A 15,456-nucleotide genomic window follows, 5' to 3' on the forward strand; every position below is an offset into this window, starting at 1 on the left:
TTTATTTCTATAATCTTATTTTCATAGGACACTGTAGAGGTAATTTTAGCTCTGTTTCAAATTCACATGTGCCAAATTAATGGAATTCAAATCTATGAGGAAATTCTTGGGGCATTTCACTGCTAAATAATGGATTTTCTGGCCATGGCAGACTTGTGAAATAGATAAAAATACAAATAGAACTCAGGTCCTTCCTTCTTTTAATAATACTCTATTCATCCACTCTATACTCCAGCCATACTACTAGATAGCTTTCCTCATGCTGTTCCTGTACTTGAAAATGTTCTTTCTTCTTTACCTTTAGAATTCCTACCCAAATTTAAAATCTGTCTCAAATAATAATTGCTTCATAAATCGTCCCCGATGTTTCCTTTAGATAAACACCCTCTCTTTTAGATCTCATATAAAATATATAATTTTTAACAATTTGGCATTCATTGCTTATTTTATCTTACTAGCTAATAACCTCTGTGGGCAGATCCTCAGTCACATCTAGATTTTTCTCTTCCTCTGTGCCTGGGATAGTGCTTTACATTCAATAGGTTTTTAGTAAATGTTGTATGAATGAGTGATTTCATGGAGAGTTTTCCCTTTTGCCTTTATATTACATGAAAATGACTGCAACTTACATCAGCTGTTAGAGAGGATGATGAAGTAGAGATATTCTTTGAAAGTCTGGAGCCTTTAAATTATGACAGAATCAAAAAATCTTAGATTTGAAAAGGGCCCTAAAAGTCATGTAGTCCAGTGATGCTAAACTCAAATAGAAATGCATCCCTGTGGGCAACATATTGACTTAGAAACCCACAAATTAACATTATGTTGTATTTTTATTTATTTTGTTAAATGGTTCCCAATTATATTTTAATCTAGTTTGGGTCCAACTAGAGATTTTCATAGCTTGAGTTTGATACCTTTGATCTAGTCCATCTTATACAAGAACAGGCAGTCTCTTCAGCAGCTTCCTCATCAGGTTTTCCCTCTTCTAAAAATCTCTAGTGATGGGAAATTTACTTGTCAGTAATTTTGCTACAGTGATTTTAGGAGAGATTGATTATATACCAATGAAATCATAGGCCCATTCCCTATCCCAGTTCTCTATTAAGTGTCCTGTTGCTTCAAGTGCAACAAGACAAACTGTTTAGAAATTGTGGTACTCTTAGATTCTCTTATGGAGAACTTTATTTTGATGTCCCCAAGAGTCAGGATGAATGATGCCTATGTGTTTGTAATTCTGCTTTCCTGAGCCTCCCTTATAATCCGCTCTTGACAAAGTGATAAATAACTTTTAGGATGTTCCTTGTATTATTTTAGGGGACTTATGTCATCCCTGGAGTTAACTTAAACTCTTTCCTACTGAAAGTATATGCTCTATACCAGTATGCTGTTGGTGGGGCTATGAATTCAACTATTCTGGAAATGAATTTGGAATTATGCCCCAAAAGTGACTTAAGATGTCCATACCCATTGATCCAGAAATCCTACTACTAGGCATATGCTCTGAGAAAGTCAAGACAGAAAGTTCCCATATACATCAACGTAGTCATATCAGTGTTTTTGTTTTAACAAAGGAAAGTAGATGTCTGTGAATTGGGGAAGGGTAAAAAATATATACTGCTAAGTATAATATGTTACTCTGTTAAAAAAAAAAAGGCAAATTCAGAAGCATTGGAAGAATTATATGAACGGATGCAAAATGAAGTAAGCGAAACCAGGAAATCAGTATATACATTGACTACAAGAGTGCAAATGGAAAGAACAAAAAACAAAATTAAGAGCTGCACATTTACAAAAAACAAGCTTTTTCCCAGAGAAGAGTTGAAAAAAATGTCTCTCCCCTTTTTAAAAGTAGAGGACTCTGGGGCAGCTAGGTGGCGCAGTGGATAGAGCACCGGCCCTGGAGTCAGGAGGACCTGAGTTCAAACCCGGCTTCAGACACTTAACACTTACTAGCTGTGTGACCCTGGGCAAGTCACTTAACCCTAATTGCCTCACTAAAAAAAAAAAAAATGTAAGAAAAGTAGAGGACTCTGACTATAGCACACTATTTGATATGATTAATACATTGGTTGGTTTTATTGAACTTTTTCCCGCTTTTTTAAATTCTCTATTACAAAGAATTGCTAAAAAAGGGGAAGGAGAATAAATAATATATTTGTATTTAAACATGATTTTAAAATACCTCAATAAATTTTTTTTAATGCTGTTATCTTTCAAGGTTATTACTAATTTAGATAAAGCAGGGTATATAAACCCTAAAGTGCCATGTAAATTTTAGCTTCTTAATTTTTATTATTTTTCAGACCCAGGTTTATTATAAACTCCAAATTTCCTTCAGTGAATTAGTTTTAGTGATCTTCTATTCATTTTATCCCCTTCTCCCCAAAAGATTTCTTTTGTTAAGTGGCAATATAGATTCATTACTCTTATGATCTGCTTAATACATAAGGGAATCTCCTGATATGTTCTTGTAAAGACTATAGGACATAGCTTAATAGCATCACAATTTGGGTTACCCAGGTAGTTACTCATGACTTAATAAATTATAAACTAATAAGGAGTACTTGGTTTAAACCATCTTAATGGTTCTAATAGACATGGCTTTTATATTTTAGATGTTCTTTCCATGATAGTATGGCCTTAGAAGTAGGGAAGTGAGAAGATAATCTCTGATAATTTGTTCTAAATAAATTTTATTTTCTTAGAAAATTTTTATATTCTCACATAAAAATATTATATAGGCTTTTTTGTGCCATTTGATTTCTCAGGCATTTCCTATTTTCAAATGTGTGTGTCTTTATTTGACTGCTCTGGTGAATCTGTGATCTCATCACCGTGGATATTTTATGCTGCAATGCTGACTTCAAACATTACATGCCTGCCTATCCTATGTAACTGCTGCCTTACCCTTTCTCAAGTTTACCTTTGGAGAACTCCATGACATATTGGAGGTTTTTTTTGGAGTTTTTCTGGCATTGTATAAATGGAACTGTCCATTGATTTTCCCTTGCTCTTCATGTGATCAGACTATCTTTTTGTATCATACATTTCTCTGTTATCCTTCAGACCACCTCTACATGATTCTTCATTTGTAAGGTGCTGTGGCCTGCTTGCATCCATCATGCACCTCTCTATTACCCTTTTGGAATCTTCAACCTCCATCATAAACTATGGTATCTGGTGACTTGTATGCATACAACAATCCTGGAATAATACAAAAGTGTTAAAAAGATGGGCCTTTGTTATTGTAAGAAGCTTAGGAACTTAAAAGAACTTCTCAAAGAGTATCCAGCCTATTTTTCTTTCTATGTTCAGTTTTGGACCCTGCTTATTGACTGTGTGCATTGTCTCTTCCAGATATATGTACTGATTGATAAACTATGCAGGTTGTCCAATCAAATGCATATCTCAGTCTAGAGAATAGGATTCTTGATCTACTTGTTTTGTCCAGTGTAGATCTTTAGATAAAAAATTATTCCCAGTCATTATGGACCTCATTTAAGGGGCTTTGTAATGTTAGGACTCTATGAAATCAACAAGAGGTCATTCACAAACAAGAGGATCTGGAGAACCTCACTCTCTACAGAGAAATCCTCTTCAATTTGAACTCAACCCTGAACCTCTTCCATGTCAAACATATACATATACCTGTTCTGTTCCTCACTTCACAATACGTGGACCTTTAATAAAGCAATCATTGTTATATCTTTCAAGGAATATCTTATGATACTCATATGTGTGTTGAAGATAACTTGTTGCAATAGAACTAGCTTATAAGGCAGAGTTTTCTGCTACTGGATCAAATGCTTTTTTGCAGTCCACAAACCATAAGGATATTGAGAGCTTATATTCTCTGTATCTTTGTTCTTTGTATGATTCAAAAGAGGCGGGCTTTTATGGGGATTGATTGGGAAAACCTGTCTTTTCCTTTCTCATGCTCCTAAACAAACCCTTTTTGTGTAGATCATTCTCATTACAATTTTGATAAGGTGGGCAAATGAACAAATTGGTAAGCTTCTGGTAGTTTCATTATTGCCCAATCAAAGATTTGTTCGACCTAATTTGGTATCCTCTTCTTTTTCATGTATCTTGGGATTTGATTCTTCATTGACCTCAAAATTCTTTTGCTTTCACCATAGACCTCCTGTATGTGTATGCTGGATCTAGTTCAGCTGCTTTTTTTCACCCCTCCTAGCAGCATATCTGCAGTTAAAATATTAGAGTCTGAATGAAATGATTTCTCTGTCTGTGATGAGCTTTCAAAAGTTTGTTATAAAAATCTTTACACATCTTTTCTATTTTTTTTCCTGGTATTTATCCAGTTTTGTCTTAAATGACTTTAGGATATCTTTTCTTAGTTGAGGCTTTATCTAAGCTTTCTTCTTAAAATATTTATATTTTTTGTTTTATATCATTCATTTCCAGTTATTACTTCACCTACCAGCAAACAAGATTTCATTTGTAACAAAAAAGAGTAGTTATGCAAATCTACTTTGCCAGTTTATTCTTCATCATTAGTTCCCTCAACTCTCTGACATAAGGAGGAAGGTGCTTCTTCATCTTTTCAAAGTCAAGATTGATTATTATAGTTACTCAGTATTCTGCTTTATTTTGAGCATCCTTTTAATTGAGGTGATTGTATTCATATATATTGTTCTCTTGCTTCTGTTTACTTCGTTTTATTTCAGTATGTACAAGTCTTTCTGTATTTCTCTACATTACTAATATCTTTTATTTAATGTTGGAACATTCATTATGTTCATGTACCAAAATTTATTCAGCCATTCCCCAAATTAAGAGCACCTACTTTGTTTCTAGTTGTTTATATTTCTCCTCTTAATGATAATATGCTTGTTGATAATTTGTAATTCTTCTGAAAACCATTTTATCACCTTTGACTACTTATTTTTTTGGAAATGTCTGTTATTTCCCTATCTATCTTGGATATCTGACTTTTATTAGAAATAAGATGAAAATATTTTTTTCCTAAGTAACAGTTTTCATCTTAACTATTTAGGCAAAAGTTTTTTGTTTTTTTTTTTTAATATATAGTTCCCCCCCCCCATTATTTATCCAAAAGTCTTGGTCACACTTTCATTAAACATGTTTTCCTTCTATTGTTCTTGCTTTTTTATGGAGTAATACTACTCTTAATCTACCTTCTTTCTATTTTTAAAGAAGGGAGTAAATTTGATTAGAATTGAAATTTTGTTAGGTTATACTACTAAAATTGTTATCAGAATTAGATGATTGAGTTAATCTCTGGCATTACTTTGAAAGTGAACTGTGGGTGAGAACTTTAAAATTTATGCCTTTTGGTCTTTAAGCCCTGATTTTTTTCACCGAATACAACATAATATACTAAAGAAATCAAAAATGAAATCAATATCCCTGAAATCTTACTATTTAGACAAGAGACTAATAATAAGATTTAACTGTAACAAAGATAATACCACACTGGAAGGTCTGAAAAATATAGGTAGGACATAGGAGGGAAAAAAATGAGAAAAGAATAAAGGGCAAAGGTTATAGATAAAATGGAAAGCAGAGAGAATGTAGCTAAAGAAAAAGAGAAAAACTCTAGGAAACTGAAATTGTTTCCATGTGCATATTTACTTTAGGCCAACAAGGAAATGAATTTTCTTATAATACACCAGCCAAAACTAAAATCATTGGTGTTATCTCTTAGCATTGTAAGCTTTATTTGATGCTTATGTTTTGTTTTAATATCAAATCATAAAAATAAGGCATTTCAAAGCTGTTTTATTGCGATCTATTTTGTGTGATAAAAGCAATGAAAAAATAAGTTTTATAAATTCTGTTTATAGTATATACATAACTTTAATGAATTTTTAAAATAAATTTCATATTTAATTCAGAAACATTGTAAATTTATACACACATTTATTGGTTCATATATTAAGTTTTATTTGTGGCCATTTTGTTTGTACCAAATTTACTTGACCACTTTTTTTTTTTTTGGTTAATCTCCTTTACAAGTCCTCTTCTGTGGACAGAGGCAATACCCTGAATAAGTCCCAATTAGGAACTGTTTAACATAAAGCACAAAATTAAATATTAGGTTTGATAATTACTTTCCTACAATTGCTATTTTGGGTCCTTTCTTACTAGCCTGAGGAAATGACAAGATTGAGAAGCATGAACAGACAACTCCAGATAAATGTTGACTGTACACTGAAAGAAGTTGACCTCCTTCAATCTAGAGGTATAGACTTAATTGTTTGGTTAAAACATAAGTTATAGTTTGATATTTTAAGATGCTTAGATAATATAATGTTGATTAGAGAATTATAAAAAGAAACACTTGTCCAGCATAAGGCTAAATTTTTGGTAAATAACTCAATTTTTTAAGACCACTGACCAAATTTTTGTTCAGAAATTAGTCATTGGTGCCTCAATAGTGATTTCATCCCGAAATTCTTAACTTGTGAATTCTGCATTAAAAAATAGATTCTTCACTTATCACACAATTCTAGAACTTACAGTTAGGAGGGACTTTAGAAGTCTTCTAGTCCAACCTCTCAACTTGTAGACGAAGGAACTGAGCCTAGAGAAGTGAACTAAGTTGTACTAGATGGCTGCTCGGGCCCCTTCCAACTCAAATTCTGTTATTCTCTAATTTGTCCAAGGTTACATGAAGACTAATTAGTAGAGCCAGGATTTGAATGCAGGTGCTGTGATTCCAAATCCAGTATAGTTCTTGCAAATCTCTCATTAACTATGAAAACTTTAAAAGTTTTCTTATGTTTAATATGGGTTTCACAGGAATTCAACTTCTGAATAAATATGGTTTTCTTTAAAAATCATTACAGAAATATAGATCCAAGAATTCAGAATATTCATTTTTAATCCTTTATATCATTTTACGTGTTGGTACATTTATGAAAGGAAACCTCAAGCTTATAGTGGTATAATTTAAGAAACTATTTAAAATTTTTTTTAAACTATTACAGAGCATAATGTTTAAGTATGCATTCTAAAGATCTCATACGTTCTAGACAAAAATAAAACAAATAACTTTTGAAAAGAGTTCAGAACTATAGTGAGGCAACAATAGAAGTAGAAGCAAATTTGGTGGTGGGAATTGAGCACCCTAATCAAATATACCCAAAGAAACAATGTAGGAATGAGAAATTTAAAACCTATTAGTCTGAAGCATCAAGAGAATCTCTAGAAGTTTGTGAATTGTGTATTGCAAGATTTTATGTAGAAAACGGCACCAGCTTTTTTCCTTTTTTTTTTTTTTTTCATGAGGGATGAGGGTGAAGATTTGCATGAGCAAAAGAATAAAAACTTCCTGAAATATCTGGTTAGTCTTGACTACAAATTTCTTTAACAGGAGATCTAAAAATGAGAGTATTAACTTTTACTTAAGTAATTGAAGTAGCGTGTATAAGACATTTAAAGCATAAAAACTGTAGTTAGCAAATCATGTAATTTTTATCTTAGAACCTCCATGATGGAAGAGACCTAAGCAGACATCTAGTCCAACCTATACCTTATTATGAATTCCATGTACAGTGTCCCCACTTAGCAATTATCCAGCCTCTGCTTTAAGACCTCCAGTGATGGGGAATTCATTGCCTCCTTGGACAGTCCATTTTCCTCTTGGATATCTCTGATTTTTAACAAAGTTTTTTTCTTGTTTAAAGAAGTCTGAAGTCTGCCTCTGCAATTTCCATCCATTTCTTCTAGTTTCACCCTCTGGGGTCAAGCAAAACTGGTCTTAATTCTATTTCCACATGACAACCCTACAGATATTTGAAGACAAGTCTCATGTGCTTTTAAGTCTTCTTTTATCTAAACTAAAAGTTACTAATCCCTTGACATGATCTGCATGTGGCATAGGTTTTCAGTCCCTTGGTCATCGTAGATATTCTCCTCTGGATGAGCTTCACACTTGTCTGAGTTCTTCCTAAAATGGAACTCCTAGAAGTTGGCATACCATTCCAGACATCTTATCAAGGCAGAATGTTTCCTCCTTGGTTCCAGGAATTACACTTCCATTAATACTGCCTGTGATCACATTAGGTTTTTTGGCTGCTATATCATATTTACTTATCTAGTACATGGAAATCTCCAGTTCTTTTTCACATATATGAAAATAAAGATGCTATTGAGCTGTCTCAAAGGCAGTATGGTACAGTAGAAAGAATGCTGGACTTGGAGTCAAGAGAACTGGGTCTAAATTCTGCCTCAAACACTTAAATCTGTGTGAGCTTGGGCAAGTCGCTCAACCTTTCAGAGCCAGTTTCATCATTTGCAAAATAAGGATGATAATATTTGCACTAGCTATCTCATAGGGTAGTTTCAAGGAGAGCACTTTGCAAACTTTAAAGTGTATATAAATGCGAGGAGTATTTGTCTCTACTTTCCTCTATTTTTTGTAGTTCAATTTTCAATAGAAACACTTTTATTCCCTTTTGAGTCTTATCTTTGGTTTGGTCTAATTTCAACCTACTAAGATCTTTTTAGTCCCAATTCTATTATCCAACATACTGATTATTCTTCCCAACTTAATGTAATCTTCAAATCTGGTAATCATATCGTTTATACCTTTATGGAACTTATTGATTAAACTGCTGACTAGAAGAGTGCTTCAGCTAAGGACAATTTATTTTAGCATTCTAAAATACCTTAATGAGCAGTCCTAAGAAATTACTTCTGGAAGATCTTCTTACAAGTTGATGCACATAGATATTTGTGATAGAACACAGGTAGAAGTCCATGTAAGGTTTGTGAATGCCATTGAAATTTATTATCTTCTGTCCCTTAGGTACATTTTTTGGACTTAGTATAATGGGATACTTTAGTATTTATTAGTACTAAATACTAAATATTTTAGTATTTAAACTCCCCATAGATAGGGTCCAAGATTTTTTTATTCTATATAATAACATTCCAGTTTATAACTTTATTGCTATCAAAATAACTTTTCCATTATGGGGGAAAATTGGAATAGATAATCTTTAAGGTTCTTTCCTGCTCTAAAGATTCAGTGGTTTGCTGAAAAGCCATAATAGTTAACAACAAAATCCTAGAATAAGTGCTTTGTTGGGAAAAAAGTATACTAAAGTATATGAACAAAAGAGTATTCCACTCTATAAAAATCTATTCAGGAAAGTAGCAAAAGTGGCATATGTTGTTAGCTGTGTGCTCATGTCAATGACAAACATGGCACTAGATTTCTTTAAATAGAGTAGAACATAATTCACAAAGTAGATCAAAAAAGCCCTGTCATGGTATACTTACAATGGGCAGTTACAGCTGTACTGTAGTCAAAGAAAATTAGTGAATGAAATAATTTTTAACAGGTGTAGAAATTTTTTTAGAAATACTGGTATCAAGATTTTTTTCCCTAGGGATTGACCCATCATATTTATTCTGCAATTGTTTCTGTGTTCCATCTGTCCATTGGTTGAATTCATTGATAGATTCTATATGTAACATTTAAGACCATCAAGCTTATTCTATTTACATTCATGTGAGTATGTAAAGATCATTGCATGTAAAAATGGTACATAAACTTTTTAGAAATTATATACATGGACATATATCTTCTTTCTATTTAATTTAATTTTTCTTAATGATACATTAAGACAGGCAACTCTCCTTACTGTTTGTGTTAGTTGCCATTTCTTTTTGTTGCCCAGTAAGTTTGTTTATGCCTACCTAAGAAAAATAGTATAAAGTAGTATAAAAGTTATTGTTATTTTAGGTAATTTAATGAAAAAAAAACACCACTATAATGAATTTACAGTGAAGGCTTTCTTTTATTGTGTCCCACCCCTGAGGCCAAGACATTAAAGTTGAAATAAAAAAGGACAGGAGTTGAGTTTGGGTAGTCTGAATTGAGGAAATCCCTTTCTCTTGATTTCTTTAGTCCCTTTTATTCCATTTTCATGAAAATAAGCCTAATTTCCTACTTTATTTCTTGATAGGCTATATGACAGGGAAAATAAGCCTAAATTCCTGCTTTATTTTTTCTTGACAGGCAATTTTGATCCAAAAGCCTTGAATAATTTTTATGACAATATAGAACCTGGTCCAGTTGTGCCACCGAAGCCATCAAAAAAAGGTGAGCTGTCAGATGTCAGTGATACCATCAAAGTACCTTGGGAAAATATACATATCTTGACTCAGTTCAACAGACATTTATTATGCTTCTAACTATGTGTAAATCCCCGCTGGTCATTGAAGATACAGAGGATAAAATCAAACATCAAACATTTATTCAAACAAGACAGTTCTGTCTTTAAGGAATATACACATATCTAAATACAGGATAACTTGAGGAGGGCAACAGTACTAACAACTGGTGGGGATCAGATATAACTCTTAGGAAGGAGCAGCACTTGACATGTAAGCTGATAAGAATTCTGAGAGGTTGAGATGAGGGGAATGTATTTGGGCACATAGGGGAAAGCCTATGTCAGTGCACAGAGTTGGACGATGAAATGTTGCTTTTGGGAAACAAACAAGTTTTCCTGGAATGTAGAATTTATAAAGGTAATACTGTGAACTAAGATGGGAAAAGGTCTAATATTGGAGCCAGGTTGTAAAGAGCCAGGCTGATGAACTGGTATTTCAAAAGTCATAGGGAGGGGCAGCTAAGTGGCGCAGTGGATAAAGTATTGGCCCTAGATGCAGGAGGACCTGAGTTCAAAGCCAGCCTCAGACACTTGACTCTTACTAGCTGTGTAACCCTGGGCAAGTCACTTAACCCTCATTGCCCCGCCAAAAAAAAAAAAAAAAAGGTCATAGGGAGCTATGTTCTTATTCCATCCTTACAAAGCTTAGGCCTTGGTGTCAATTGTGAAGGATGGATTGCAAAAGGGAAAAACTGAAAACAGGATGGTTTTTACAGACAGTTGATAAGGGTCTGAACTGTAGTGGTGGCTATTTGAATTGAAGGAAAGGAGACAAGTATAAAAGAGGTTAAATTGATTTTTAAAAATTGGCAACTGGTATGATGGGGTAGAGGGAGATAAAAGAAAGCAATGCGATAAGAATTATTCTGAGGTTGAAAACCTGGGTAATTGGGAGGATAGTGGTTTAGTTTTGGACAATTTGAATTCAGGGTGCTGATTTTATATTCTGGAGGATATGGTCAGTAGGTAATTGGCAAATGAGAGCTTTATTGATCAGTGGTTACCATTTTTTATAAGCTGTTTAGAAAAACATGCTGGTATTGATACTAACAATCATGGAATACTCTGGAATTTTTATTTTAAGAAAATGCTCAGATTAGTAATTCATTACTATTGTTTTTTCATTTTCCTGAGTTCAAATCTGGCCTCAGACACTTACTAGCTATATGACCCTGGAAAAGTCACTTAACCCTGTTTGTCTCAGTTTCCTCATCTTGAAATGAGTTGGAAAAGGAAATGGCAAACCACTGCAGTATCTCTGCCAGGAAAACCCCAAAAGAGGTTACTAAGAGTAGGACATGACTGAAAAATGACTCAACTCAAAAACGACTATTTTCAGAAACAAATTATTTAATAGCATTAATTTATAGAAAAAGTTCAACACTATTAATTTTCCATTTAAAATATTCTGAATAAAATGAATTTTTACAGATTCAGAATTTTGAAAGGTAGGCTTTCATTGTTTTTATAGGGATGGAAAATTAGATTTTTGAAGACAAATTAGAGTAGCTCAGATGTTTTAACCTGGAGAAGAGATAACCGAGTTCAATTTAAGAGACTTTATAATCGAAAAAGAATTGGAGTGTTCCCCCATAAGACAATAACTTCAATATAATGTATATAGATTTAAAAGAATCATGATTTTATGAAGTTTACATTAGAAAAATTCATCCATAGGAGGCTATATAGAAACCTTTTTTTCCCTGTTTGAAAGATTTTAAAAATTTAAATCAAATTTGAAATTTTGACACGGTTAACATATCTTAACTGCAGGTAGGAGAATGAACTGGATGACTTCTTAGATTCCCTTTACTATATGCGATTGTGTGATACTTAGTTTTTCTGACTAGAAAGTTTAAAGAGACTTTAAACATTTTGATGGAGGCTAATTTCTGATTTAAAAATTAAGTTTAAAATAATTTGTGTCAGTAGCCAGCTAACATACCAAATGTTTATAAATAAATGTTATATTTTTCCTCCATTAAGTTTTCAGTCAATACTTAGATCTTATGTAAATATAATTCTTGGAAATGTCTTGCATGTCATTTTAATTTCTTTCACTTTAAACCAATATTAAATTTAATATTTAGTATGAAGATTGTTCTGGGGATTATATATGTCTGTAGTAGACAATACCATAGTCTGAAGAACTGAAGTTGAAAATCATGGAGAGGTCAAAGGAAGGCACATGGTGGGACTAGAATAAGCTACAACATTATGAACAATATGTTTTGTTTGGTGAAGCAGCATAAAGGATGCTCTTTAAAAAAATGTCTACTGAAGAAAGAAAAAATGGTCTTGTAGTGTGAGATTTAAAATTGGATATTAGATCATAAATCTCCCCTACTTAACCTTTCCCTTAATTTATCTCCCAGACTAGTAAATGGAAGAAGCTTTTGGTTTTCTAGATAGACCTTTTTATTTATTGTTATGGTAGTCACAAGGTGATGTTGATTAGAAGGATAGGAAAGTAGAAACACAATACAAATCATCTTAAGTCTAAGCTTAGTCTATATTCCTTATAAAAACTCACCAAACCGAAAAGGCCACCTTTGGAGAGAGACCGTCTGTGCCGCACCGTCAGGAGTCCCGCCAAGCAGGCAAAAGCTCCCTCTTCCGTTCTCTCCACCCCGGAAGTCAAGTGCCCCGCAGGCAGTCTGACATGCGCAGCAGGCGGACTGTTCGTCTCCTCCCCAAAAGGGTGGTCCTTGAAAAACTGGCGTCTTTCAGTTATCCTAACCGACTGTTAAAAACTTTCATATTTTACCACATTTCCCCCCTTTGCTTCCTCAAGAAACGGAATGTTTCCTTGATGGAACAGTAAAAAGAATATAATAACTTGCTGACTAATAATATGTGAACAACAATATAGAAAAGGAAGAGAGGAAAGTTTTTGTCCAGAGGGGCGATTTTTTTTTTTGTCCTCATGAACCGACGCTTTGACATTAGTCTTGCAAAGGGAGAGCCTCTGCAGAGAGTACATGTTACAGATAGTATATATTATAACAGAAAGGAGATAGTAAAAGCTAATAAAGCAAAACAGTTCATATAAAGTCTCTGAGTTCTCTTGTCTTCTTGAAGTGGTAAGATGTCATCAGGAGGAAGCTGGATTCTGGACTCTGATCTGGATTCTGGACTCTGGACTCTGGTCTGGAAAGCTGGATTATCTTCTTTAACTGTTTGAATTGCTGTATTTTTTACTAAACCTTAGCATAGCATTGTCAATGATCAAATTAATAAATTCCATTACATTCCCTCCTTTATATCCTTAGACTTCTAATAGAGGGTTGAGGTAGTTATGCAATCTGTAACACTTTTTACCACCATGTGTCTGGATCAAAGCCAAATTTAGTATGTGTTCATGACACCTGAAAATGTTATGGAAAGGTTATCATACCATATCTCATGGTTCTGAGACAGCCAGTGATTGTGCTAGGCCACAGGTGAGTTCAACTGAGTGAGATAAAAAGATAATTAAGTTCAGTTAAATTAGGTTAAATTAGGAGGGAGAGAGGATGAATACTGGACTGTGCCTAGTAATTGTGTTCTACATAGTCACCATCATAAGCAAACCATGGACTTACGTATACCTGTCTCTCCTTTTGTTGCACATATATTCTCTCCAGGGCCTGCATCAGAGTTCACAGCAAGTTAGTCTCTGAAATGATAAGTTTCCATACTTCCAAAATCTCATTAATTTCACCAAAGACAGTATGATGGTAAAAATTCGTGCTATGCTGCATAACTGAGAGTATATTAGTGATATATACAATAATTCCAAACCATACCCAGAGTATAATGACATATAAATAATAAACGAATGTAAATAGCTGATTACATTAGACATTATTACATAATCTTCTTTTAGACATTATCACATAATCTTCTTTTAGCAAGTAAACCATATCATCTTATACATGAATTCTCTAGTATAACAGTAGCAGATACTTAAAGTGGTGATTAATTTATCAAAAAGAAGTAAGACTTCAATTAGCAAGATTCAATATTCAATGTTTTCAGTGAGGTATCAAGCAATTTCTGGTATTTTTTTAGTTAAACAGAACAACATACAAAAGAAAGGAGAAAAAAAATAAATAAAACAAAACTCATTAGAACTCATGGTTCTCTCAAAAAGAAAGAATAAATAAAAAAAAAGAATTCTGGTAGCTTCTGAGGCCCGATAGCCTCACCCACAGCATATACTTAAAATGTCTTTGAATAATCACTTAGTTTACAAAATTTAGTTTTAAAGAAAAGCAAAAGAAACAAAAGTCAAAAAAAACCAAAGCAAAACCAAAAATAAAAAATAAAAAGCAAAAGATTCGCTAAGCACCCTTTTGTGCTCTTAAAGAACTTAAAGGTGTGGTCAATTCCAGGTCTTTTCAGTGCCTTTCAAAAGTCAAAACAAAAACAAAAAAAACAAAAATTAATAAAAAAAAAATAGTTGAGGTGGGCCAGAAAACTAGGCCATGTGCTTTAGTGGTTTGCCTGTAGAAGGAAATGCTTGTTAAATTATAAGGTATTTAAGCTGCTAGAGTTTGGGGTATGCCACATTGTTTTAACTGGTTCCCCAATTCTCTGCAAGCCAAAGTGGCAGGGGTTTCTGAATTGTCATTGATCTTTCTAATGCTGTCATAATGTTCTTTATGGTAGAAAATGTGGAGTTCTCTAGCATCAGTTTTGTCTGTGCCATTGATTTTCAATAAAGGCCGATTTAACTGGTGAACCATCACATTCAGCTGATGCTGCTTAGCAAATGCTACAATTGTATCATTTCCTCCCCACTTTCCAAATTTCTTTAATTCATCAACATATTTTTCAAAAGGGGAGTCATTTACTCTAAAAGACTCAAACTCTTGTCTATGGTTAATCATATAAGAAGCAGCTTCTTGTCTATGTCTGAGATGATTTCTACAGTGACCTTCTAGCTGGTCTGCTAAAGCCCTAAAAAGGCAATTTCCGTCTCCTGATACTTTACGAAGACTGAGTCCCAAAGCATTTAACTGATCAGTGGGATTATCAAATGGGAACTGTCTATTTCCTCTAAACTCTCTTTGCTCTTTAACAGTTGTTATCGTTAGGGTTTTTAGCTCTTTAGCGTCTACCTCAGGTCTATCTGAAATCTCTTCACCTATGAATGGTGTAGGCTTTACATGAGAGCAATGAATCCATGAGTCTTTTTCACCAATTTTAATGGCAGTAGGAGTTGTCAATAATACCTGAAAAGGTCCTTCCCAGGCAGGTTGGGTTCCACTGGTTCTCTGAAAATTCTTTACATATATTT

General features: G+C 33.5%; 1 protein-coding gene across 5 annotated transcripts in view; it reads left to right on the plus strand.

The window, feature by feature from the left end:
* The window catches only part of TAB3 (TGF-beta activated kinase 1 (MAP3K7) binding protein 3), an 89,413-nt gene that overhangs the window by 44,512 nt on the left and 29,445 nt on the right, over positions 1–15,456 (plus strand). For 4 of the 5 annotated variants that reach the window (XM_043994431.1, XM_043994434.1, XM_043994433.1 and 1 more), the window contains 2 exons: positions 6,133–6,226; positions 10,016–10,099. In XM_043994431.1, coding sequence (XP_043850366.1) covers positions 6,133–6,226; positions 10,016–10,099 — 178 coding nt within the window. The remainder of the gene's footprint in view (positions 1–6,132; positions 6,227–10,015; positions 10,100–15,456) is intronic. The other variant, XR_006355630.1, reaches the window with a different exon arrangement.

This window comes from Dromiciops gliroides, chromosome 3 (genome assembly GCF_019393635.1).
Source record: "Dromiciops gliroides isolate mDroGli1 chromosome 3, mDroGli1.pri, whole genome shotgun sequence".
In the NCBI taxonomy this organism is placed as follows: Eukaryota; Metazoa; Chordata; class Mammalia; order Microbiotheria; family Microbiotheriidae; genus Dromiciops; species Dromiciops gliroides.